This window comes from Saccopteryx bilineata, chromosome 3, assembly GCF_036850765.1.
Source record: "Saccopteryx bilineata isolate mSacBil1 chromosome 3, mSacBil1_pri_phased_curated, whole genome shotgun sequence".
NCBI classification, from domain to species: domain Eukaryota; kingdom Metazoa; phylum Chordata; class Mammalia; order Chiroptera; family Emballonuridae; genus Saccopteryx; species Saccopteryx bilineata.
The window spans coordinates 7,102,975-7,128,713 of record NC_089492.1 but is presented as its reverse complement, the minus strand read 5'-3'; the positions used below and the strand labels follow the sequence as shown (position 1 = coordinate 7,128,713).

Sequence of the window (25,739 nt, the reverse complement as noted above, 5' to 3'; positions counted from 1 at the left end):
GGCAGTGGGGCTCACGGGAGTGTCACAGCAGTGGGGCTCACGGCAGTGTGACCAGCAGAGTGGCTTCGGATCCCCAGCTGGCCCTGCCTCTCAGACACACGGAGAGCTCACTGATACTTCAGCTCCTAGAGGAGAAGGCTGCCTGGGTTTCTCTTCTGAGGCCCGAGAGCAGAAGGAAAAATACACCCAGCTATTGTCTGGGTCCACGAGTCTGTTCCCTGGCCAGTGAGAGGGCCGGCCGTGGCGTCCAGACATCCCCTGAGCTCTCAGCTGGCTCTTCCTATGCCCCTGCCGGGTCTGGCGGTGGCACCCTCGGCCCACGGGTCACCCTCTTTCTCGTCAACTAGTGAAACCACCCGCCCGGTCAGTCCCTCCGTTTCCTCATCGGTGAAGGGGCCCCACGAGGTCAGGGGGTCAGGAATCTGTGCGCTAGAGTCATCGGTGGCACTATTTACAAATATTTTATACTAATTCCCAAGTCCCCCTCCAGTCTGTCGAGTCAGGCACTCTGCGGTCGGTGCCGAGGAACAAGCATGTCCAAAGCTCTCCCTGTAGTTTCACATGTCGGTCTAAGCACCCTGGTGTAGATCTACCGTACCACCTCTAAGGGAGAACTGCTCTTCTGCACAGAGGCAGGGCTGCTTCTGCCGAGTGTTAACAGACTGCCGCTTCAGCGTAGAAGGCAGGCAGGCAGGCAAATGCCAGTACACCAGCCAGATGTGCACCGGTCATCTACTTTGGGGACATCTTGGTGAGAGATGCGTTTGAGGCTGTATCTGGATTTGGACAGAAGTTAGGAGCGGAAGGGAATAGAACTTGTGGGTTGGTATATTTCCTTCTTTCCTTTTTTTTTTTTTTTTTTTTTTTAGCAGAATCTGAACAACTGGACCACCTAACAGGGTTATTCATCTGAATGATATATAAATTATTTAATTTCTAGGTCTGTGTAAATTCGAGCAGTTAACTTATGTGAGACTCGGGTTGTTGTTTTTTTTCATCAATAAAATGGAAATAATAATGGCAAGAAGAATTAAGCAGGTGAATGTATTTAAAGCACGTCTGTAGTAAGTGGCACACGGCAGGTGTCCAAAACATTTAACTTACCTGTACTTGTCTGACTCAGATGGATCACCGTCCACTTTAACCAGATCAGGCAGGGGTGGGTCCTCCTGAGGCCAAACAAAGTCATCATTTTAGGACAGATTTTTGAAATTCAAAATTAGAAGGTATATTCAAGACGAAATAGTCCAGTGCTGCCCCTCGCTGTCTCCGTGTGTCCAGTGCTGCCCCTCGCTGTCGCCGTCTCCGTGTGTCCAGTGCTGCCCCTCGCTGTCGCCGTCTCCGTGTGTCCAGTGCTGCCCCTCGCTGTCGCTGTCTCCGTGTGTCCAGTGCTGCCCCTCGCTGTCGCCGTCTCCGTGTGTCCAGTGCTGCCCCTCGCTGTCGCCATCTCCGTGTGTCCCGAGCATGTATGTGGGCACACGGCGTCTGCCTGGGTGCCGGCGGGGACAGGGTGCTCTCTGCCTCCCAGGGAAGCGTGTGTTGTGGTTCGCAGCTCTTGCTTTGTAACAGTTCCTGACTGAAGCCAGTCCTCCTTTCTGAGCCCCGTAGGGGTTGACTTCCTCTGTTGGAAACGGGGACAGAAGATGTGGCAGTAAGTGCCCCCCACAGTGGTACAGGAGAGGTTGTCATCACTACTGACCCAGGAAGAAGGACTCTAAGGAAGTGGGGGACAGGGCCAGCAGGCACGGGGGCAGCCCTTCCCTGGGGAATTCACCAGGAAGACAGTGGCGCAGCTCTCAGGGGGGAAATTCAATTAAAAACCCGGCTCCGAGCTACAGAGTCCCTGCCCGCTCCTGAGGAGTGGTTCCCTGTCCCCATCCTAACAGCCTCTCCGGGCCCAGCCGTGAGTCTCTGAGGGGCCCTGCCGTTCCCATCCCACCAACCTCTCCTCCCTCTCGTGACCCTGCAGGTCCCATCGTCTGTGGGCTGCTGAGCTCCCCCGACGTCCTGCTCTGCAATGTCAGAGACTGGAGGGACCCCTCCGAAGCCAAGGCTAACGCTACGTGTCCTGGGGTGACGTACGACCGGGGGAGCCGCCAGGTGACGTTGCGTCTGGGAGGCCAGGAGTTCAAGAGTAAGTCTCTGCCTTCCACCCATGCTCCTTGGGAACCAGGTTTCCTCCCAGCTACTTACTGCCTTTAGGGGCCCTCTCCTCTCCCCGGAGGAATCTGTACTTCTGCAGAGAAACTGCCCCAGAAATGCTGCATAGACACACCCTCAGCACCCGGGCAGCCCCCACGGGCAGCCTTGGCTTAGCTCTCAAGGCTGCAGGTCGGCCAGAGGGAGGCCGGCTGGGCTGGGCGGCTCTGCTGACCCCGGCCAGGCTCACGTGGGCTGCCAGGGGTCGACGGCAGCTGGCTGGTCTAAACTTGGGACTTGTCGGTGGTGGCCAGGCCCCGCCTCACGGCTCTGTCGTCCTTCTTCTGGTGAACACAGTCCTCGGTAGACAGCAGAAGCAGGAGAGGACCAGGAAAAACCGGCCAGGCCTCTGAGGGTTGAGGCTTGGGTCTGCCAGGCACTGCTCACGGAGCCTCAGCCCAGAGCTGTGCGGGAGGCGCTGCTGTTAGCACCGTCCCCATTTTACAGCTGAGGAAACTGAGGCGCACACAAGTGCAGTCTCCCCACGGTCTTAGGGCTTGTCCATAGGGGGGCTGGGGTCAGGGCCCGGGGCGATCGGGTTCCAGAGCGATGTTCTCAGCCGCTTCTCTGCGTCGGCGCGTGCGTGTAACACAGGCGAAGGACTTACAGCGCCTCTGACACACGGTATTAATATCAGGCAATAGTTTTACCCTTCCCAAAATCTGTCACCGTTTTTAGGGTTAGTTTTCTTTGTTGTTGTTGTTGTTATATTTTAAGAACTGGACTGTGTCTTATTAACTTTCGGATTTCTACAGTCGAGCATAAGGCCCGGCCTGGGGAATACAGAGTGTCTGCGGAGTGCGTATTCACCGAAGCCTGGGAAGAAATATGGCAGAGTGGGGTGGAATGCCGTGCCGTCTAGTTTCCTCCGGGGTTAAATAAAATCACGCAGCTCATTTCTGCGATGGATCAGAAACAGGTGGGATCGATTACTCTGAGAGGTAGCCCGGGGTGAAAACACGCGTTTGAAGACGTATGATATATTCGTGGTCAATAAATCCACGGTGGATGGCTTAACGTGGAGCATGTGCTTGGTACGTGCCCAAGAACGGAAGAATGTGTCCTTGTCTGGCCTCCCCGACCAGCGGAGATGACTGGAGGACGTATGAAGTTTCAGGGTTTTCTTCAGTGTCCTGTGTGTGTGTTTTGGGGCGCAGTCAAAGCTTCAAGAAGGGTATTCTTTGATGGGGTATTTGGGCACCTGTGGCGTGTCCGTGATGTTCCAAGTTGGAGGTTTGCGCTAGCAGCATATTCTTCAAGATTTTTACAGGGCTGTGGAGAGAGAGGGACACACGGTCCCGGACAGCCAGGGGGTTGGGTGCGAGTTGCAGATTTGAACCAGGAGGTGCGTGAACAGCCACGAGGAGGAGGGTTGCTGGGCTCACGCATCCACCCGTTTCCGGTTCACCCCTATGCCCAGGCTGACCGGCGCCTGCAGAGAGGAGCCCACGCAGGGTCCGCATCTCCAGAATTTCCGGGGCAGTCTCTGGATGTTTTCAACAATTAGGTGTTGGCAGGATTGCTCTTGCTGTTTCTAAGGAGAAGGGATTTAGAAAGCTCCAGGACTGCATCTGTCTCGTTTCTGACAATGTCTTGAAGTGTAAATGAATGAAAAACAGGCAGATCAACCATCCCCTAAGACCCAGAGGGACTTAACGTTTGATGGGAAAAACAGGCCTTGGCGGAAACACTCCAGGTTGATTCTGAATTTCAAAGGCGTCTTGTAGTTGAGCAACAGTGAGGCTCGGCCCAATGGCTGGCCTGCCCGCTGCCCGGCACAGGAGTCTGCTTTGTGTCAGTGGCTGTCATTATCTCGGGGTGCTGGGAGCTCGGGGGAGGGACTTGCAATGCGTCCATGATGTTCTTCGTCCCAAGATGCACCTGGAGTAGATGTCTGATACATACCTACAATTAGGATGACCCTATCCATTCTACAGCAGCTGCCCCTGCTTGTGTGTTACCGTGTGCTGCGTACCACACAGATCTCAAGAGAAGGTTCCAGAAGTACCGTTTGTCTGGGAAAGGCCAGAGCACCAGTAGAGATACAGGAGAGGTGAGGCAGAGAGGAGAAGACAGTGGTACAAGGAGGACCCAGAGAACCTGGGTCGTCCAGTTTCCTGCCCGCTCCCAGAGGGTGGGTTCCAGCTAGCCCTCCCAGATGCAGCCCGTGATCTCTGCAGAAGTGCTCTGAAGTCCATTACGACCACCTGACACCCATGCACCCTCCAGAACCAGGCTCCAGGCCAAGCCCCCAAAGCCCTAAACGTGCATGTGCGTGCCTGCAGCCTCGATCACGGAGGGAGGGTGGTGATGAGTCAGGGCACGGAGGCGTAGCAGGGACGTGCTAGCCCAGCTGTCGTGTGAGGAGTGCGACAGGTGTCTGGACAGTCAAAGCCACCTACTTTAAAATACTGTTCAGCAGAGAAGAGGAGGAACAATGCTTGCTTGGGCTCTAGGTTCCGTCTCCCCGTCAGCAGTGTTGAGCCAGGGGGGCTGTGGGGAATGGGCTGAGGAGTCAGAGCTCTGCAGCAGGAGAGCTGATCTGGCGGCCGGTGGGTGTACTCGGGCGGGTGACGCTCTGCGTTCATTGGGTGGCTCCGAGCACCGTTGACTGCTTTGTTTCCCTCACTGTTTCTTCCTTGCCTTCATCTATGTACTAGACAGTTTTCTGCAGGGATTATGGGTGATATAAAAAGGACGGAGTCCCAGTTTCCAACCTCAGGAAGCTCTAGAACATTCGAGGAGCTGGGCAGCCACCGTCCAGTGTGAGCTTAAGGACAGAGGTGTTCGGTGAGCGCCAAGCACATCCAGAGGAGAGGCGTGTAACCCAGCCAGGGAGTTCAAGGAAGGCTTCCAGAAGGAGGTGTTGCAGACTGGGATGCTTCAAGGAGGAGCAGAGGGTTGGCCAGGGGAAAGGGGACACGGGTTCCAGGCAGAGAGAATAAGAACAGGCGAGGGCACAGAAGGCAAGCATCAGCCCTGCGACAGGAGGGCGGGCGCCCTGGACACAGAGCGGCGTGGACGGTCAGGACCCAGAAGGCAGGAGGCGCATTCTGAGATCCGTGGGAGCTCTGGCAGGATTGGCGGTAGGTGCCTTCCAGGAAGAATGTTCCGGGCTGTGTGGCTGTGGGATGGGATGGAGCCAAGGGCTCGGTCAGTGAAAGTCTAATGACATTAGAAGAGGCCATGGGGAGTGAGCTAAGAGGACAGGTCAGGGGTGGGGTGGGCTGAAGGGCAGTTCAGGACACAGCCTGGTTGGACGTGCAGACTGATGCAAGGGGAGGAGCAAGGCTGCCTGCCGCTGAGGGGTGAGCAGGGAGGGTGGCACCACCGACCGATGGAAAAGCCCAGGAGGGGTGAGCGTGGACCTGGGCCTGGGACAGGAACGGTCAAGATAAGAAGGAAAAGGACAACATTAGTTCTTTGTCATTGGTGGTCTCTCTGAGTCCCCGTGGAGACTTGGCCGCCACTTTAACAGTTAGAACCTCTGAGGGGAGGTTTATAACTTCCTCGTGGGAATTTACAAAGATGCTTCTCCAGACACCGTGGTCTCTGTGGATGCCGCTCAGGTGACCTGTCTCTACCAAGGTGCTGGTATTCGTGTGCAGACTTTAACTGCATTCCACTGGATTGCATTGTGTTGAAATGAGCAAACACCCCGGATGGGGTTAAGACCCACCAAGCTGGAAGAACACAGGGCTCCATTGTCTTGAGATGGACAAGACGTGGCTCTGAAGGGCTGGTTCCTAATGCCGTTCAGTGCGTTCTGGGCCAAAATACATCCTTCTCCGTGTGCCTCAGTGCGGAGCACCTGCTCTTCTCTGGGCGATGGCGGGCACGTGTGGTGTTTCTTCCCACTCTGTGTGAAGCAGGTCACACATACCACACGAAATCCGGACGCTCTGGACAGTGGGAACGGCTCACCGACGCGCCCATGTCAGAAATGGGGAAGGCTGGGTGCTGCAGACCTTCTAGCAATTCCCTGATGGAGCACTGCTCTTGGGAAGGGGCGGGGAAGGGATCTGAGCTCGTATTTGCGGAAGTCCACGACCCATGCGTGGTGGAAACCCCGAGGCTAACGCTGTCTCAGTGGTTGTTGGTTTTAGTCTTAGGTTTGAGGGCCATAAAGCATGCCAGAGATAAGATATTATTTCTCCCACTTTCACAGGCGAACTAAGAATTATAATACATGGCCTAATGTTTTATTTACTTTACATCTATGTTACCAAAAATATGTGCATATAATAAAGTATATATATATACAATATAAAGCAAAATATATATATAAAGCATTTATAATGCTTTTAAAGAGTCAGTATTCCAAACAGATGGTGGTATAAAAATATTTAGTTTAAAAATTCTTTACCCTCCCTTATGATAAGGTCCAGATTCCCCTGCCTTGACCTTCACAATAAGCCAATGTCACGAGAGGACCCTGAAGACAGCGCAGGCTGAGCAGACAGCCCTGCGTGGTGTTGGTGTCGCAGGCCTACGTAGACGGTGCGGTTTCCTCTGTGGAGCGTAGAGTACGTCCTCACGCTCCAGAGACCATGTGTGGGTCTCCCGGACAGCAGGGGCGTTCCAGTCCCCGCAACTTGATTACGGACTCCCGCGCTCTGAAGAGGGCCACGAGAAAATCACGCGTGGGTCCTTTAAGGAAACGTCTCATCCCAAAGTCAAGTAGCCCAAGGAGTTTTAGCATCATTGTTTATTTCAATTTCGGAAGCAAAACCACAGGGAAGCACAGCTCAGCATTTCTGCCCCCCCCCGCCCCCCGCCCCCAGTGGCGTAGAGCACGGCCATCCTCGTGGTAGGACGCGTCACTTCAGTAGCTGAGTTTTCCAAACGGCCCGGTGTTTCACTGGACCTCTTCGAACTTCCTTAAACACCTCTCTGAACACAAGAGCCTTTACTAACTCTCGCCATTGGAGATGGACGGAATTCCACAATGTGTTCTCTTCCCCCACCCCGGGTGGGGTTGATGGGAGCACGGGGTATGGAACTGGAGAGATGGGGCTCCAGCTCTAGCACGGGGAGCTTCACCTGGAAACTCAATGCCGACCTGTGAGGTGGAAATCAGATGCTCTCCGGAAGGAGCTAATTATCGTGTTGGGTAAATGACCATGGTCCCTAATAATCACTGCTTATCGTAACGCACGACTCTCTCTAATCATGAAAGGTGAAACGTGATCATTTTGATTGTCCCACGGTGTGGGCCCGCTCTCCCCTACGGAGCGTGGGGTCATCTGCCTCCAGCGACTGCGTATTCTGAGCTCTTCCCTCAGCCCTGAGCGCGGCAGAGGGGGTGGGCGGGCCCGAGTGGGCGGGCCCTGAGGGCTAGACACAGGCAGAGAGGCGACCTGGACATCAGGAAACACGGTGGCAAATGCAGTCCTAGCCAGGCCGCTGTCCAGGGGAGCGTGGTCCGGCAGAAGAGGAAATGTAATAACGTCACTGATAAGTTAAATAACGGCAGCTCCCAATAATAGCGAGCATGTCAAATATCGCAGAAGACAGATTCTGGACATGACCGCTTCCTGACAATTACCGTCTCCACTGGCCAATGGCGCAAGAGTGTCAGGGGACTTAAGTGACATCGAAAATTAAGGCACTTCTCAAGTCTCCTATGAGCTTTGTTCTTTCCCAGCCAATTCCCCAGTTCCTTCAGTGATGCTCTCTGTCACAGGCTTATGACCTCTCACCTTGACTGCCCCTTTGGTGCCCTGAGCGAGGTACCGGGGGTCTGACCAGCTCTGGTTTTGTGCCAGGGAGCTGGAAGAGAGTGCTGAGAGGCGCTTAGGGGTACCCCTTGTGTGGGACACAGTTCTCCTGCCCAGGAAAGGCCAGCATGGGGACAGTGAGGCAGCTATGGTCGTGGAGGGTCCCCCGTGAGAGCAAGCCCCCCTCCAGTTCATAAAAATAAACACCTTCCTTTGCAGGTCTGACACCCCCGGAAGGGACTCAGGACCCCTTGACCAGTTTCCAGCAGGTTTATCTGTGGAAAGGTAAGCTCTGTGGTGGAGGGGGCGGGGGTGCGGGGGGGCGGGGAGGGGGTGTTGAGCAGGAAACTGATTACAGGAAACCGGCTGGCCCTAACCCTCATCCACAGAGCGCTCTGCCCCCAGACAGAGAGCGGAAGAGGTTTTCTTTCCAGGTTCCTACTCTGTGAGGAGCAGAGGGCCTCAGCTCTCATCAGATAAGATTCCAAAGTCTGAAAGGAAAATGGAAAGTGTGGAAACCCAAGAAAGGGTGGGGAAGGAAGTGCTGGGTGCTGCGAGATCAAGTTCGCGGACCACGGGCCGCCCTGGATCCTGGGCGGGGAGCTCAGGCGTCTCCCCAAGGGGACCTGGCCACGGGTGCCTCCCTCCCCGAGGTCCGGGTGATGGGATCAGCCCCCGGGAGGGTGGCACGTGGACTGCTGTGGGCGCATAGAGCAGGCGGGGTGAAACGCGGGGGCTCAGGCACGCGCCTGGTTGCCCTGTCCTCCCTGTGTGTCTGTCCCCTCTGCGGTTACTGAGCTGCCCTGTCCTCCCTATGTGTCTGTCCCCTCTGCGGTTACTGAGCTGCCCTGTCCTCCCTGTGTGTCTGTCCCCTCTGCGGTTACTGAGCTGCCCTGTCCTCCCTGTGTGTCTGTCCCCTCTGCGGTTACTGAGCTGCCCTGTCCTCCCTATGTGTCTGTCCCCTCTGCGGTTACTGAGCTGCCCTGTCCTCCCTGTGTGTCTGTCCCCTCTGCGGTTACTGAGCATGGCCGGTGCGCACTCAGGGCGGGGACAGTGGGAAGCACTGAGGATGAGTCTGAGGACTGGGGGGTGGGGGGTGAGGGAGGCACCGGCTTGACCCCCCCGGCACCCTGGCCTCAGGAGGGAGCAGGAGAGCACTGGACCGTCCCGCGGCGTCCTGGCTGTAGCTGCTGGGAAAGATCCTGGCCGCTGTCTCCCTTCCCTCCTCCTTCCCTGATCCCTCCTTACCGCCCTCCGGTCCCCTGAGAGACAGGACTGGTGCCCCGCTTCTGCGCTGTGGGACAGTGTGAGAGAGCACGGAGAGTGGACTCCGGGTGACTGGGGAGGGATGCTGGTTCCGTCACTTAACGCGTGTGACACTGAGCACATCAGGCATGCCCTCTGAGCCCAGACTCCCCACAGGTAATCCAGCAAGAAAAGCAGAGCTTACCTCGAGAGCCCTGTGGGCACTGGCACGGTGCCCAGGGCGTAATGAATGCTGCTTAGTGTAGGTGGTGGTGATGGTGGTGGTGGAGGTGGTGGAGGATGAAGAGCAGGAGCAAGGAGGAGGAAGAGGAAGAAAGGGAGGCAGAGGAGAAAGAGAAAAAAGTGACCATCATCATTTTTATGTAAAAGCAATGTGATGAGATTACACACTTTTTCTCATTAGCCCTACCTGTCAGGTCAGTATACAGAGGGGGCATTTTTTGTTCACTTTTAATTTTTTTAGACAAGAGATATGAGACTTAGAGTGGTTACGTGAAGTGGCCACAGGAGGTCTGGGGGGCAGGACCCAGACAGTGGTCCCCCGCCCAGTGTTCCCAGTCATCAGAAGGTTCTGGTGAATAAGGTGCTAGCTGGTGAAGCGTGAAGGACTTGCCTCTCCCCAAGGTATTTCCCGCACTAAACAGAGGCACCCCAAACCTGCCCAGCGCCCCGCGCTCCCCACTGGCTCACGCTGCTTTCGTGGCAGACCCGGTACTCCCGTGGACGCCTTACTTAATTTTCTTGACTTCCGACCGATCTGCTTATCACCTGCTGGTCTGGGAGAAGTTATCTGACCTCTCTGAGACTCAGGGTTTGTTTTAAGAGTAAAGTGGAAATCCTTCTCCTTATCTTCGCAGGGTGTTGTAAAGAACACATTTTGTTAACTTTTAAGGGCTTTCCAAATGTTACTAATCTTAATACCAAGGACAATAATAGTTCTGTGACCGAGAGGTTGGCTGACATTCCCTAACAGGCCACAAGGTGCAGGCCTGTGTCCCTGGACTCGTTCCAGATCTTGTCCCGGGCTCCTGGGTACAAACCAGGAAGATGTCTCATGTTGCCATGACCATTTGCTGACCTCCCTTGTCCTCCCCAACGTTAGAACAACAATCCTTTTTCTTCTGCTAGATTCGGACATGGGGTCTCGGGCTGAGTCTACGGGATGTAGAAGAGGCAGGGGACCAAGTACAGCATCTGCGACAGAAACAGGTACGCACCCCGAACCCTGTTTTATAAACACGGGCATCTGGCTGTGCGGACAAGACGGGGACGCGAAGGGTCACCATTCACATCGCTCTGTCCTGCAGCGCGGACTCCCCCTAAGTTTCTGACCCCCTTATCCGCTCCGTGAGCGTGGTCAGCAACCCCGAGGTGCGGCTGGCACAGGAAGTAAGGTGAAACCATTGCAAAGTTATCACTGCTACTGGGAAACAAAACAAAACAACCATAATCACAAAACCAGCAGCATTTTATTAAAAGGGCAAGGTTCATCTGACGGTGGCCAGTGGCTTCTCTTACATAAACCCTGAAGGGTGTAAGTGAAACGTACACATTGTGGCTTTGTTAGATAAGGAGATGTCCTGGAAAGCCTCTTGAGAGAGAGTCAGGTTGCAGCGGGAAGTGTAGACACACACATCTATGGGGCCGGATGCAGGTGATGTCTGAGACCTCCCTCTCCCCAGTGCCTGCAGTTGCTCTTGCTTAGGAATAGCCTTCCTTGTGCCAGGCCCGGTTCAGCCGGGAGAAGGGTGCGCAAACTGGCCATTATCCAGTAAAGGGAGATATGGGAACCCCCAGGGCTGGGCGGCCCAGAGGGGAGGATGGCAGTGTGGGCCCTGGGGCCTGCCAGCTTGTGCTTGTGGCCTCAGCAGACCCCAGTAAATCTGTTGCCCCCCTTTGGGGATTGTTGCTGGTAAGGGAGCCCCAAGGCCGAGTGGTTGTACATGGGATACAACGCCCCTTCTCCGGAGCCATAGCTAAGGGGCATTGTGAATGTGCCCCAGCTCGTCTCCACGACCTGCTTCATGCCCCCAGTGTAAGCCCCTCTGGAAAGTCAGAACCCTCGTGAGGTGCAGAAATATCCCCCACCCCCAGATCCGGGATGTTGGGTTTCTCGGCACTGGAGGGCCCATTCGTGGAGTCACAGAACCTCAGAGCAGAGGGGACAGCGTTGGTCCCCGCAGCACAGCAGGGCCCAGCAGGTGAGGAGGAAGGGTGTGTGTGCAGGTGGGCTCAGCGGTGGCCCTGGGGCAGCCAGCAGTGTGGTAAAGAGCTGGGTTTACCGGAGTCTGCTTGCTTCCAGAGCGCAAGTTCAGGCACCAGGGGACAGTCCAGTGTGGAGTCTGGACCAAGAAGAAAGCTTGAGCTTTCGTCCTCAGGAAGCGGGGTGCCCAGGAGAGCCTTAGGCCAGGGATCAGTGTGTCTGAAGACACAAAGAAAGACAAGGGTTGGACTAGTTGCAATTTTCAGGTTTGGAGCTGAGCAGAAGTGACTGCTCTCTTCACAGATGAAGGGATTGGTTTGGGAGGGAGATGGGGCTTCCATGTGGCTTCAGCAGACAGAAGGAACGTGAGTGGTTCAAAGTTACAGGGAGCTCGATTGGATTCCACAGCTTCTAGTGAGGGCGTGGGCTGCTGTGGTCGCCCCAGCTGTGCCACACAGAGCTGCAGGGGCAGTGGCCAGAAATAGCAGGGAAAAGTCCTGCCTTGGGTGAAAAGTTGACCTAGACATCTCCCAAGGTTTCTCCCAAACCAAGATTCTTGGATTTTTGTAACTACATAATCTTAGGACTTTCTGGGACCTTTGGAATCTTCCTTGCCTGACCAGATGCCCAGTCTTGTTGACTGCAGACCTGCTCTGGTTTCACGTGCCCTGAAAGTGTGTGTGTGTGTGTGTGTGTGAGAGAGAGAGAGAGAGAGAGAGAGAGAGAGACAGAGAGACAGAGAGAGAGACAGAGATTGAGAGAGAGAGAGAGAGACAGGGAGTCAGAGAGACAGAGAGAAATTGATTGATTGATTCTGGAGATGAAGACAAAAGAAGTCGACTCCTTCCTTCTTCTCCAGATCTGACAACAGAGCTATTCTCCGCTGTGGACCTCAGCCAGGTTGTTGTCAATGTGAACAGGTCCCTGCCCAGCCAGCAACACTGGCTTTTCAAACACCTGTTTTCACCTCAGCAGGCAAATCTGTGGTGCCTATCTCGTAAGTATCCTCAGACTTTATCCTTCTTCTTCCTGACCCTAGGGTCAGGTGACACAGGCCTGGTTTAACAGCTCTTGAGAATAGATGAGCTCAAACCCAATGGCATCACTCCCAGATCACTTCAGTGTTAGTGCCATGGGTGATACGAAGAAAGGACGTAGCTCCTATCTTTGAGATGCTAATAGAGTAGTTAATTTCTACTCTGCTTCCAGAAACTATCATCCATCCATCCATACATCCATCCATCCACCCATCCATCCATCCATCCATCCACTCATCCATCCATCCACATTCGTCCATCCATCCACCCATCCATCCATCCATCCATCCACATCCATCCATGCATTCATGCATCCATGCATGCATCCATGCATCCACATCCATCCATCCATCCACATTTATCCATCCATCCATTCATCCATCCATCTTATTCATCCATCCATCCACATCCATCCATCCATCCTTCCATTCCATCCACATCCATCCACCCATCCATCCATCCATCTTATTCATCTATTCATTCTTTCATCCATCCATGCATCCATTCATCCGTCTGTCTATCCATCCACCCATTCATCCTTTTATCTATCCTTTACCCAACAGGCATAACCTATGTTCTAGGCCTTGTGTTTGACCTTGGGGCTGAGGGAAAAACAAATAAACCAAAAACAAAACCACTACCCTTGTCCGAGAGCTCACATACACTACTGGCGAGGTCTAACATGGGGCGGGAACCGAAGAGATCATTCACAAAGACCACAATGTGTTTACAGTGCTGTGGCCCCTGGGCTAACGATCCGACTGTCTCTGAGATGGTCCTGGGGAGAGCCAATGGGATCTTACACTCTCCCCTGTATCGCTCACCCCCACCTGTTAGAGTCTGCCTTTATTCAGAGCGAGCACATGGTCCCCCCTGTTTTATGCATGACACTCTCCCAGCTCTCAGAACCCCAGTGTTTTTCTTGGCTCTTCCAGACTGGATAGCCTCGACTGTCCTGCCTAGAAGAGTCCCTGGGGGGGGGCGTGTCTTCTCAGAAGACCCTGCAGAGGTAGCCGTCCCCTGCAGGCCTCCCAGCATTGAGCCCTGCTGCTCTCTTGCCTGTAGGCTGTGTCCAGGAGCCCTCTTTCTGCCAGCTGGCAGAAGTGAGAGACAGTGCCCCCTTGTACTTCACCTGCACCCTCTACCCGGAGGGCCAGGTGTGTGACGATGTCCTGGAGTCGAGTCCCGCGGGCTGCAGACTGATCCTGCCCCACAGACCAAGTGCCCTGTTCCGGAAGAAAGGTGAGCGCTTGGTGGGTCCGCACAGACTGCATTTCCAGGAGGCAGAACCATCCAGATCAACTCCTTTTATACAGAATAAACTTGCCCAACCAGGCAGTGGTGCAGTGAATAGAGTGTTGACCTGGGACGCGGAGGTCCCAGGTTCAAAACTCCGAGGTCGCCTGCTTGAGCACGGGCTCACCCGCTTGAGAGTGGGGTCACCGGCTTGAGCGTCGGATCATCAACATGATTCCAAGGTCGCTGGCTTGAGCCCAAGGATCGCTGGCTTGAGCAAGGGGGTCACTGGCTCGGCTGGAGCCCCCACCCCCGGCCCCATCAAGGCACGCATGAGAAGCAATCGATGACCAGCTAAAAGCAATGCAACTGCGAGTCAGTGCTTCTCATCTCTCTCCCTTCCTGCCATACTCACACCTGGGGTTCCAGAAGGAGTATGGAGTTGCTTCTTGGTTCCTCCCACAGAAGAGACCTCCAAGTTTTCGGGCCTATTAACTTAATTTTATGCTCTTCTGTGTGCTTTCTGGCATCCAGAATTGTGTTGCTGTGTCCCCTGTCCAGGTCTCTGGATCTCTGTGCAGGCTTGCCTTTGGGTTACTTTAGTGAGGTCGGGACGGGTGCCTGCCGAGAGCAATCCATGCGTTTAACACACTATCGCTGGGAGCTCTCCGCCTGGCATGCACACCTCCATCCTCATCTTTTTATGGATACAAGTCTCTCCCTGAATAATATCCTTTCTCCCCGCCCCCCGCGCAGTGGTCCTGAAAGATAAAGTGCAGAACTTCTACACCCGCCTGCCGTTCCAGAAGCTGACAGGGGTCGCCGTCAGGAGCAAAGTGCCCATGTCTGACCAGCCCATTTCCAACGGGTAAGCTCCGTCCGAGCCCAGCCGCACCCTGCCCTCGGTTCTTACTCAGAAGGCCTTCTGCATGCACAGGGAGGGTGGCACGCTATCAGCCAGAGTCACACACATAATAAAAACAAGGCACAGGCACCTGATTGGGTCATCCCAACTGTGAGCCAGTGGGGCCCCCTCCTCAGTTCTGGAGATGCCTTCTCTACCATTTTTTACCTTTCCTAGAAACCAAAGCTAGGACTTTCCCCCGGTCTGAAAGGGTTACAGGAATATATTCAGGATGCTGGCTTAGCTTGGCTCAGAGCCTGGCATGTAATAGATACAGAATTTATGTTCAATAGATGAACGAGGGAATGAAGGCTGGCAAGACAATATTCCCAAGAAAAGAGTAGAGTGTTTTCAGAAAGGAGCCCTCAGAGCTGGGCATCCTCTCGTGCCTAAAGACCAGAGCGCCCCCAATCTAGGTCGTCATAAAGAAAGCAGGGCCTCAGAAGGAAGACTGCCGGCCGTCAGTCCGTCCCCCCTCCCCCGGAGGTCCTGGGCCACCCACGGAATCCTTCCGGCCTGCTCTTTCTCTCCCTGCGCCAGGTTCTTCCAGTGTGAGCGCCTGTGCGACGCGGACCCGTGCTGCGCTGGTTTCGGCTTCCTCAATGTCTCTCAGCTAAAAGGTAGCAGTGATACCCCCCCCCCCAAACTGTGGCAGTGATACCCCCCCCCAACTGTGGACAGTACCGTGCCGCCTAGAAAACACGTTCACGTCCACGGTCTCCTCTAACCCCCAGCATTCCTCGTGGTGGGGGGGAAGCAGGGACCCTTGTTCACAGATGGGAGGGTGGAGCTTGGAGGGGGGCGGTGTCTCATAAATGCGGCCGCTGCGGCGCGGCACCTGGTCTCGGACCCGGTCCACTATCCGCAGCACGTCCCCCTGGCCGGAGCAGCGTGCATCCACACTTCACATAGCCTCCTTCTCCTCTTTCGAGACTGGGGTCGGGCAGCTTTGCGGGGTGACCTTGGGGTCTGTTCCTATGCTCTGTGGTTAAAACTGGAAGCAGCCGCTTGCTGGTGGCGTGATCCTGGAGAAGTCCCGTCATCTCCGAGCCTCGGTTTCCTCGTCCACAAATAGGGTTACAGCTGCGACCTGCCCGTACGTAGGGCTGTGTGAGGGCCAGGTGACCGGACATGATGCAGACAGCCTCGCACGGGGCCGGGCACGTGATGTGTGCTCCGTACGTGTTAGCTTCCTGTGCTCGTAGACGGCGGAGGGGCCGGGTCTTCACCGGTGGCTAAGATCATACCCAGAACACTGCTGTGAACCCCAGACATGCTAAAGAATGAGTTGGCAGGGTTTCCCTCTTTCGATTTAGAATCTTCTGTCCTGATCACCTTCCTGGTCCTGGCTGTTGTTTTTGCTCCAGGAGGAGAGGTGACGTGTCTCATTCTGAACAGTTTGGGACGTCAGACCTGCCGTGAGGAAAGTGGGGTGACCTGGCGCATCCTGGACTGTGGCTCTGCTGACACCGAGGTCCGCACCTATCCCTTCGGATGGTACCAGAAGCCCGGTAAGTCCCGTGCCCTGAACAGCTAGCTACGTGGGCATCTTGAGTTGTTTGGGTTCCGACTAGATGTTAGGAATGGATGTCTTGGGGCCTGGAAGGAGATTAGTCAGGACTCATTGGGTGCTGCGAAGCCAGTAGCCACGGCCACCATCACAGCCGCCTGGCCCATGCAGGTTCGCATTGGATTCGGACAGATGGTAATGAAACAACGGAGCCAAGAACTGGTGAGCCATTAGCTTTAATCCTAGCTTGCACCTGGCGGGCAAGTAAAAATACACACTGGGCTCCAAAACCCACTTATTCAGTGCTCACAAAGCTACTGACTTATCCGAGTTTCATAGAATCAAAGGTTTCTAGCTTACCAGCCTTATTCACCTCTGTTCCCCATCTCCTTCCTTCTCTCTGCACAAACTGGCTTCTCCTTCAGCACTCCACCATCTTGGCTGCTTCTCCTGGCCTCCTCCACATGGCCTTTCTCTGCTCTCCTTTTTCTACTCTCTCCTCTAATGCTAATCTCAGGAACCGGAACCAAAAGAGAGCAAGCTCCTGGTCTTCCCTATTTTATAGTGTAGAAATCAAAACCTTTAATCCAATATACAAACAGGGAAGTCTCTGATACAAAGTCACTTATCTGAGGCATAATGGGATTCCTCATGAGAGTGCACCACCCACATCATGCAACAGTCAAGGGTGTGGGGAAAAGCTTAGTCTTACAACTAAACCTCAGGCTATAACCACCCAGCCTGCTTACAGCCTGTCCCCCACACCCAATGCAAACTATAAGTGAGCAAACACATATATCATATTTAAAAACTTATTTGACCAACAGGTGCAAACAACAGAAACTGAATCTACTTAACATAAGCAGGAAAGGAATTTATTGGTAGTCTATTCATAGACACAGAGGGGAGGTGACCAATGTAAGCCTCAGCAACATGGGTGTGTTGAGCAGGAATGAGTGGATTGAATAGGAGTGGATTGAGCAGGTGTCTTCAGCAGGATTGAATGGGTTGGATAGCCTCCTTGTGTGTCATTGTCATCATTATTGTCTTCCAAAGGGTTTTGATGATACAAGCTTTAAATTCAAGGGAGAGAGCTTGGCCAGGCATGGGCTGTAAGTCCACCTATGAGGGTGGGGCAGTTTGTGTGACAGCCCTGTGAGCCATAGGCACTGTGGGAAGGAGGTTCCTCGAGTGTCACTAGGGTGCTGTCCCTGGATGGGGGGTGGCCAGCAGACGTGTCCTCTGCCGGATTCCCTTGGTCTTGTCATCTTGTCAAGGAGGGTAGTGTAACTAACACGCCTCTCCTCCCCATCCCCTTCCATCTCCTCATCCCACCAAAGGCTGGACAATATCTCTTTCTTTATATCGCTCAAGGGTGAGTTGGGTGAAAAGACGCTTAAGACACAATTCATTTGTTCAGAAAGATCCTGGGCCTCAGAGAGCCTCACAGGGGCAATGGCGGCGGCAGGGGCAGCCTGACCTTGGTAGCTGAGCTGTGCTCACAGAACAAAGGCGGAAGGTGGGCCAGGCAGAACCCGGGAGGGGCCAGGCACGGAGCTGGAGCAGGGCGCACACACGGAGAGGGGGCCCCGGAGCCTGCGGGGTGTGCTTTCTGACTCTGCGTTCCGCAGTGAACAGGAAGTTCCACGAGTCTCAGCCCAGAGCTGAGGGCCCAGATGAGCAATCGTGAATGCAAATGTGGCTGCTGCAGCCCCTTCCCGGCAGCAGGACCCAGCGAGGAAGTATTTTTACCGTCCCGGGCGGGAGGGCAGGGGGACAAGGGCAGCTGGCCCTGGGACCCAGGTTTCCTGGAAGGGGCGGGGCCCTGCGGCCTGGGTACCCTCTGCTCTTTGGAGAAACTGGGCTGCCCGTTCTCTCTGCAGCTGCAGCTGTGCGAGGCCTGCCAGTGGGGCCAGGTCCCTGGTTTGTTTACAGAGTCAAACGTGGTTCTGCAAACACCATGGAATCCGCACAGTTTCTCTCTTCCTCTGCTAAGCAAATTCACTCAGACCCTGGAACAGTTCTAGATCCAGGACTACCACCTGGAGAGGAAGCGACAAGCCGTTCTGAGCAGGTCTGAGTGCCCCCTGCACGGGGGCTGCCACCTGTAGGCAGAGTGTCTGTACTGTCCGTTCTTCACCGTCATTCCCATCCCGGCAGAGCACGTACTAAGCTCCAGACACTAGGCTAGCCTAGCATCTTGCAAGAAACATCGCATCTTCTTCCCAAAGATCCCCGAGGTAGCCCTGCTGGGACCCCTCCTCCCCAGGCAGTGCCGCACTGGCAGATATTTTACAGCCCGTGGAGACGGAGGGACGCCCTGGTTTCTAGCGGTGACCACTTGCCGTGGTGTCAATGCCCCCTGGCTCACCCTGGCTGGTTGCAAGCGACCAATCTGATGCCCCTGAAAGCAGAGTTGGAAAGGTTAGCGGTCATTTGTTTAACAAATGAGAACTAGCTGAGCAGACGGCTCCAGATGACACAGTGAGATGACACAGGGAGGGTCCCCAGGGCGGGGCCGGTCCTCCCAGGGACGGAGGGTGTTGAAGGTTTCAGTATTGCAGGGGCCCAGGGAAGCTGAGAAGGCTCACGGCTCGGCTCTTCCTGTGCCGTGAAGTGAAGAAGGCCCCACCCGAGGGCGGGTAGCACCCTGTTAGGAAACCCTGGCGGTGGGGGTGGGTGAGGACGAGTCAGCAAACAGCAGCCGCAGGACCAGGTGACCGGTTCTCCTGAACAAGCCGCGTGGCAGCTCCCGCCTGACGGTTCTCATGGTGTTAGTTACCTCATTTGCAACATTTCATCAGGATTGCCTAAACGTTCCATTGCAAAAAAAGCTTACTTTGAATTGCAAGATAAGTTTCCAAAAAGCCTGGTCACTGGGTCCAAGGCATGGGCATTTTAATGCCCTTATGCCCTCGACAGACGGTGGGATTGTTCTCCAAAGGCGGACTGGTCCTCTGGGTTGTTGTTCCGAGAGCCACGGTCTTCCAGGAAGGACAGACCTTTAAACAGATGGGCAGGGGCCGAGCTGGGTGTCGCGGAGCGAGGCGGACGGTTGGTAGGAACTCTGGGTGCTGTCTGGGAGAGCGCACAGAACACTGGTAACAGAGCCTCAGCCCGTGGTCCTCACAGTGAGCCCCAGGACCGGGGGGTCAGCAAGCCCCGGAGGCTTATTAGAAATGCCAAGTATCAACTCAAAATGGATAAAAGACTTAAATGTAAGCCGTGAAACCATAAGCATCTTAGAAGAAAACATAGGCAGTAAGCTGTCTGATATCTCTCGCAGCAATATATTTGCTGATTTGTCTCCACAGGTGTTGGGCAGATAAAATGTATTCTCACTTTGTTAAAGATTACGCTGCCCACGAGGAGGCCGTCGCCCAGGTGATATTAATGTGTGTTGGGGTGGGCTAAAGGCAGGCAGAATTCTTGTAGCCTGGGGCTTGGTTTTGGGATTAAGCCTTTCCCACCCTTTTTGATGTGGGGTGGTACAATCCAATCATGCCTCAGAGAAGTGACTTTGTAGTAGAGACTTCCCTATTTTGTATATTGGATTAAAGGTTGTGAAGCTACACTATAAAATAGGGGTAGAACGGGAGCTTGCCCTCTTGGTTCCTGGGATGATTAGCATGAGAGAGTAGAGCCAGCAGCGGAAGGAGGCCACGTGGAGGAGGCCAGGAAAAGCAGCCAAGATGGCGGAGTGCTGAGTGAGATGCCAGTTTGTGTAGTGTTTGTATCTGGGATAAGGAAGGAGATGGGGAACTGAGGAGAATAAGGCTGGTGAGCTAGAAACCTTTGATTCTAGGAAACTCGGATAATTCAGTGGCTTTGTGAGCACTGAATGTGAGTGGGTTTGGAGCCCAGTGTGTGTTTTTACTTGCCCGCCGGGTGCAAGCTAGGATTAAAGATGATGGCCCACCAGTTTGTGGCTCCGCTGTTTCTTTACCGACTGTCCGAATCCAATGCGAACCTGGATGGGCCGGGCGGCTCTGATAGTGGCCCAGTCTGTGGCTTCTGGCTTTACAACAGGCAAGTGAAATAAAAGACAGGATAAACAAATGGGACTTTATCAAACTAAAAAGCTTCTGCACAGCTAAAGACAATAAGAATAGAATAAAAAGACAAACTACACAATGGGGGAAATATATTTGACAATGCGTCTGATAAGGGGTTAATAACCAAAATTTATAAAGAACTTGTAAAAGAACTTAATACCAGAAAGACAATCCAATCCAAAAATGGGCAAAAGAAATGAATAGACACTTCTCCAAAGAGGACACACAGATGGCCAATAGGCATATGAAAAAATGCTCAACATCACTAATTATTAGAGAAATGCAAATTAAAACCACAATGAGATATCACCTCACAGCAGTCAGAATGGCACTCATCAACAAAACAACACAGAATAAGTGCTGGCGAGGATGTGGAGAAAAGGGAACCCTCCTACACTGCTGGTGGGAATGCAGACTGGTGCAGCCACTGTGGAAAACAGTATGGAGATTCCTCAAGAAATTAAAAATCAAACTGCCTTTTGACCCAGCTATCCCACTGTTAGGAATATACCCCAAGAACACCATAGCACTGTATGAAAAGAAGAAATGCACCCCCATGTTTATGGCAGCATTGTTCACAATAGCAAAGATCTGGAAACAGCCCAAGTGTCCGTCAGAGGACGAGTGGATTAGAAATGCCAAGTATCAAACCCCACCCTAGGGGACACATGGTGCCCGGGAGTGACGCCTCTTTGTGTGTGGAGCCCCTCTGAGATGTTGTGGTGGTCACTGAGCGCATCCTGATGGACCTCGGTGTGGTGCTGGGCGTCGTACATGCTCTCTGCCTCCCCGGCCCAATCCTGCTGTCACCAACGGCTCCTCAGTTAACGTCTTCAGGACTCAGTGACGCTGAGGGCGAGGACGCGCTGACGGGCTGTCTTTCTTCTTTGCAGTCACTGAAAATGACACCCCCAGTTTTTGCCCTTCGGTGATCCTGCCATCCGTCTCTGAGCAAGGTAAGCTCCGTGTCTTGTCGGTGTCTCTGATGACAGCTCCCTCTCCGTGTTCTCCTCTCATTCCTTCCTCTTGTCCTGGGGTTGATAGCTCCCCGGACCCTCTCACACGCATAGACAGGACAGGGACCAGCCCCTTCCACAGATGGGGAAACTGGCTCATGGGACAGTGACTCGGTCAGACAGTGCGGATAACTGGACGCAGAGTGGGACTCGGGCCCTGTCCTCCCGATCTCTACTCTAAGAATCGTTTCACCCTTGATGTCCAGGAGTGGCTAGACCTGAGTGGTCCTGGGTGACGTCAACAGTGGTGGCGCTTGTGGCCCCAAAGTAAAAGAACTCAGCTCTTCCCGAGTGGCGAAGAGCTCGGGCTCCCAGGCGTCCTCAGCACCCTGGGTGGCAGGGACATCCGAGGCAGGACACTGAGCCTGGGAGCACGGCCCAGACGGAGGCTGCGGTCCCGAGAGGTCATTGCGAGGCAGCAGAAAGTGCGGGGAGGCTGGGGGGCGGGGAGCTGGGCGGGTCCGCGTGGGAGCCACATGCCCCCTTTCTGCCTTCCTGTAGTCAGGAAATGAGAGGCTCTGAGAGCCCAAGCGGCCGTTCATTCCTGCCCTGTGACATGATGATGTCTGAGGGGCTCTAGACGTCTGTCATTACGGTCCTGGCTGCAGAGACAGAATACAGCTCCTGTCGGAGGGCAGTCATTTACAGTCCAGGCTGAGGCTCTAAGTATAGATGTTCTCCACCCACACTCCTCTCAGTGAAAAGCGCTGACTCGGGAGGTCCCTGCAGAGACACATGTGTTCTGTACGCTCTGCATAGACTGTCTATGTCTGAGCACCTTACGGCGCGATGCCTGTGGCTTGAGGTCTGAGCACGCTACCTGTGTGACCGGGTGTTAGGTTCCCGAAGCACTGGGAGGCGGGTGTCACCATTGCCATGTCACGGGGGCAGGAGCGGGGCTTAGAGAACGGGGGGCTCACTCAAGGCCAAACACCTAGTATACATCCCAGCCAGACTTCGGTCAAAATTGATTTTGAGGTTTATTAGGATAATATATAAACATTGGAAATGATCAGACAGACCTCAAAAGTTCACGGGAATTTTGGGTTTTTTTTGTTTTGAATCACCTTGTCCCCTGTCTCACCTCTCCACTGTCATTTGCATACCGGGAGGCCACCACCTTCAACTCTTAGCTATTTTTTCTCATTCTGGCCTCAGTTTCTAGATCACATCCGACTCCTACAGTTCCTTGGTTTTTCAAGTTTGGAAGAACTACTGAATTCCTGCCTTGATAAATGAGGGCTTGGGGCTCTTTTTTTTTATCACCTTTTTCTTATTTTGCTCCTTCCGTTTCAACACCTGAAAACAAGTGTGATTAATTGTGATGGCTACAGAGCTGTGGTTCGCTGGAGGACCCAAAGGGTACTAGCGGTCTCCTGTCATTACCAACCACCATGACTGGGACACCCCCACTTCCAGCCTCGGGTTTCACCCCTGCCTTTCGTGGGACCTCCTGCTTCCTGGGCTTCCCAGGGGGTCCGTGGAGGAAGCAGGTCATGTCTGCACCCCCTTGGGGGCGCCCGGAGTATTAGCTACTCAAGCTGCTGTGTCCGTGGGAACACCTTTCTCTTCTGTCCCTCACCTCAGGGTCGGCCCAAAACCCCTTACTTAGCTGCTGTCTGCTCTTTTCCATTGTGTTCCTTTGTTACCGCGGTGGGTTTAGACTGCCTGTTCATTACTCCGTTTTGTCGGGGTTTGTGGAGGGAGGGAAGAGAGAAGTGCTGGGCCGAATTCAAAGCAAGAATGTGCTCTTTGTTTTTTAAACTCCTCAACTTGGAACGCCAACTTTATGTTGTCCTGGGCACTGTGCTAAAACATTTGCTCCTCACACAAACCTCAAGAGACTGGTCCTAATTTAAAATTTATAGCTTATAGGAAATTGAAACAATGCAGAAATAGAGAAGGAAACTGTTAGGGAGTTACTCGGTGTCAGTTGATACATTCCTTTGTTTGCAGTCTCCTTAGGCTTTTCATGAGGTCTGCAGGAGTTGTAATGTCTCCACAGTGTTACTTTTGTTTTGTTTTGTTTTCACTTAATATGGCATTATGTGTGTATTTTCAAATTGTTATGCAGGGTGGGACAAACATAGGTTTACAGTTGTTCATCTGGAAAAGAATATAATAATTAATATATAATAACAGAAGAATAAACTCTGTTTCATGTACTCACAGCTATAACCCTACATACTCACAACTGTGAGTACTCACAACTGTAACCCTACGTTTGCTCCACTGGTATGTTTCCCTAAATCATGCATACTTGTGTATTCATTCATTCATTCATTCATTCATTTATTCATTCATCTGTGTTTGCACTTTGACGGTGCTTCCATTCCGGCGATGAAGAAACAGGTGGAGACAGTCCAGCGTTATCAGTGAGGGTTGTCATGTTATTCCACCAGGTAGACACTGCAATTCACAACTTGTCTCTCTATTTTTGGGACATTTGCTTGTCTATGATTCTTCCTCATTATGAAAAGACCACAGCGAACAAATACCTCGGTCCCTAAAGCTTTGCCAACGTCCAGGCTATTTCATTCTCCAGAGTGAAATTATTGTGTTTGGTAACTTGATATTTTAAGAGTTTAGATTGATGTTGCCAAATTAGTCTCAAACAGTTGTTCCTAGTGTTTTTACTTCCACTACATCTTTGGACTACTTAAGTATTATCACTTAAAATATTATTTTTAAAATTATAGGCAAAGAGTGCTTTGCTATCTCAGTGTCAGATACATACTGTTCGACAGAAATCAACCAGAGCATAAACAGATGAGAGTGATTGTATGTGCCTCCACCCTGGTTTGTTTTGTTTGTTTGTTTGTTTTTTGCTAAACATTCATATTACTAAGATATTACCAAAAAAATAAAAAAAGAAGATGGAGGCCCTGGCCGGTTGGCTCAGCGGTAGAGCGTCGGCCTGGCGTGCGGAGGACCCGGGTTCGATTCCCGGCCAGGGCACAAAGGAGAGGCGCCCATTTGCTTCTCCACCCCTCCGCCGCGCTTTCCTCTCTGTCTCTCTCTTCCCCTCCCGCAGCCAAGGCTCCATTGGAGCAAAGATGGCCCGGGCGCTGGGGATGGTTCTGTGGCCTCTGCCTCAGGCGCTAGAGTGGCTCTGGTCGCAACATGGCGACGCCCCGGAGGGGCAGAGCATCGCCCCCTGGTGGGCAGAGCCTCGCCCCTGGTGGGCATGCCGGGTGGATCCCGGTCGGGCGCATGCGGGAGTCTGTCTGACTGTCTCTCCCTGTTTCCAGCTTCAGAAAAATGCAAAAAAAATAAAAATAAAAAATAAAAAAAGAAGATGGAGTATAGAGACCATCTCCCTTCACAAACACACACAAAATTTGTGGATCCGAGTAGATGTTTCCAAGGCAGAGTGGGCGGTCACAGTGTTTTTAAATGCGCCGTTGACAAGTGTGATTTGTGAGCAGGAGTGACATCAGAGCTGACATTCCATCTGCACTTAGACTTCCCAAAGTGGAATTGGAGTCTGAGCTGCGCCTTTGATGTGAGTCAGAGGAGGGGATCATTCTGCCCCACGGTGTGGGCATGCCAACGTGATTCTGACATGGATTGCGCGTGCAGGCTTGCATGAGTGTACACTATGCTTTCGTATGACGCTCATCTCTCCGCAGTTTCTATTCAGGGAGAAAGGAAATATTTATTAAATACCAAACATTTCATAAATCATTTAACGCTTACCAGGAAGTTTGATGGCAGCAAGATCTGTTTTTCTAATAAGGAAACGGAGACTCTGTGAGGTTGAATGACCCAGCTGGGATTTGACCCCACGTGCTTCTGGCCCCTTGGAGTTAGATTAGAGTACTTGGTTTGAACTTCTGGAAAGGGTGGGAAAGGTGGACATTTGAGTCCTTGCCTCGGCTGGAGAGCTAATCTCTTGGCCTCTGTCTTGGCATATAAACCGCCCCTTTGAAGTTCAGTGTGAAAGGGGAGTCTGGTGCTTTGACTGGTCAATGGCGATGGTATGAAGTAGAGGGGACTTCTGACATCTCACAGGCCTGCCCTGCGCACAAACCAAACTAACTGCTCTAAGCCCTTCATTGGTGTTGCTCCAGAGAAGGCTTCTAATGCAATCACTGATTTGAAGATGGCAGGAGTTTGTCAAAGGGGCGAGTTTCAAGAAGTCATTCAAGAGACAGGGATTTGTCTGTGCAAGGCCCCGGGGGCATAAAATCAGAGATTGGAGAGTTCGGTGAGGCAGGAACAGGGCCGTCAGTGGAATGAGGCAGAAGATGAACCGTAGAAAAGTCCTGTAGCCGAGCGTGAAGCGGGTGTCAGAGCCTTCATCCTGGGTTTGCAAACTTGACCTTGAGAAGATCCCTTGGGGCGGCGGAGTGCGAAGGAGAGTGGCAGGGAGCTCCGGGGCTGGGGGGCAAGCAGGGAAAAGCATTCGGGCACAACAGATCATTTTTCACTTCAGCGGACTGCGGTTCAGCGAATACACATATGCCGGCCACTTTGGGATAACGGCTTCTGCATTTTCCCTTTGCTTGGGGACAGTGCTGAGCCGGAGGTTGGAGGATTTGATTGCAAAGGTGGGAGTCTGTACTGTCATCAGGAGGAAGGCACCGGAAG

The 25,739-nt window shown here is 53.3% G+C and overlaps 1 protein-coding gene across 1 annotated transcript in view; it reads left to right on the top strand.

Annotated features, from left to right (window-relative positions):
• TG (thyroglobulin) overlaps positions 1-25,739 on the top strand; it is a 224,387-nt gene that overhangs the window by 63,338 nt on the left and 135,310 nt on the right. Inside the window, exons 26-34 of the mRNA XM_066264615.1 lie at positions 1,970-2,134; positions 8,139-8,204; positions 10,314-10,394; positions 12,248-12,385; positions 13,491-13,667; positions 14,418-14,529; positions 15,106-15,185; positions 15,933-16,076; positions 21,024-21,086. Coding sequence (XP_066120712.1) covers positions 1,970-2,134; positions 8,139-8,204; positions 10,314-10,394; positions 12,248-12,385; positions 13,491-13,667; positions 14,418-14,529; positions 15,106-15,185; positions 15,933-16,076; positions 21,024-21,086 — 1,026 coding nt within the window. The remainder of the gene's footprint in view (positions 1-1,969; positions 2,135-8,138; positions 8,205-10,313; positions 10,395-12,247; positions 12,386-13,490; positions 13,668-14,417; positions 14,530-15,105; positions 15,186-15,932; positions 16,077-21,023; positions 21,087-25,739) is intronic.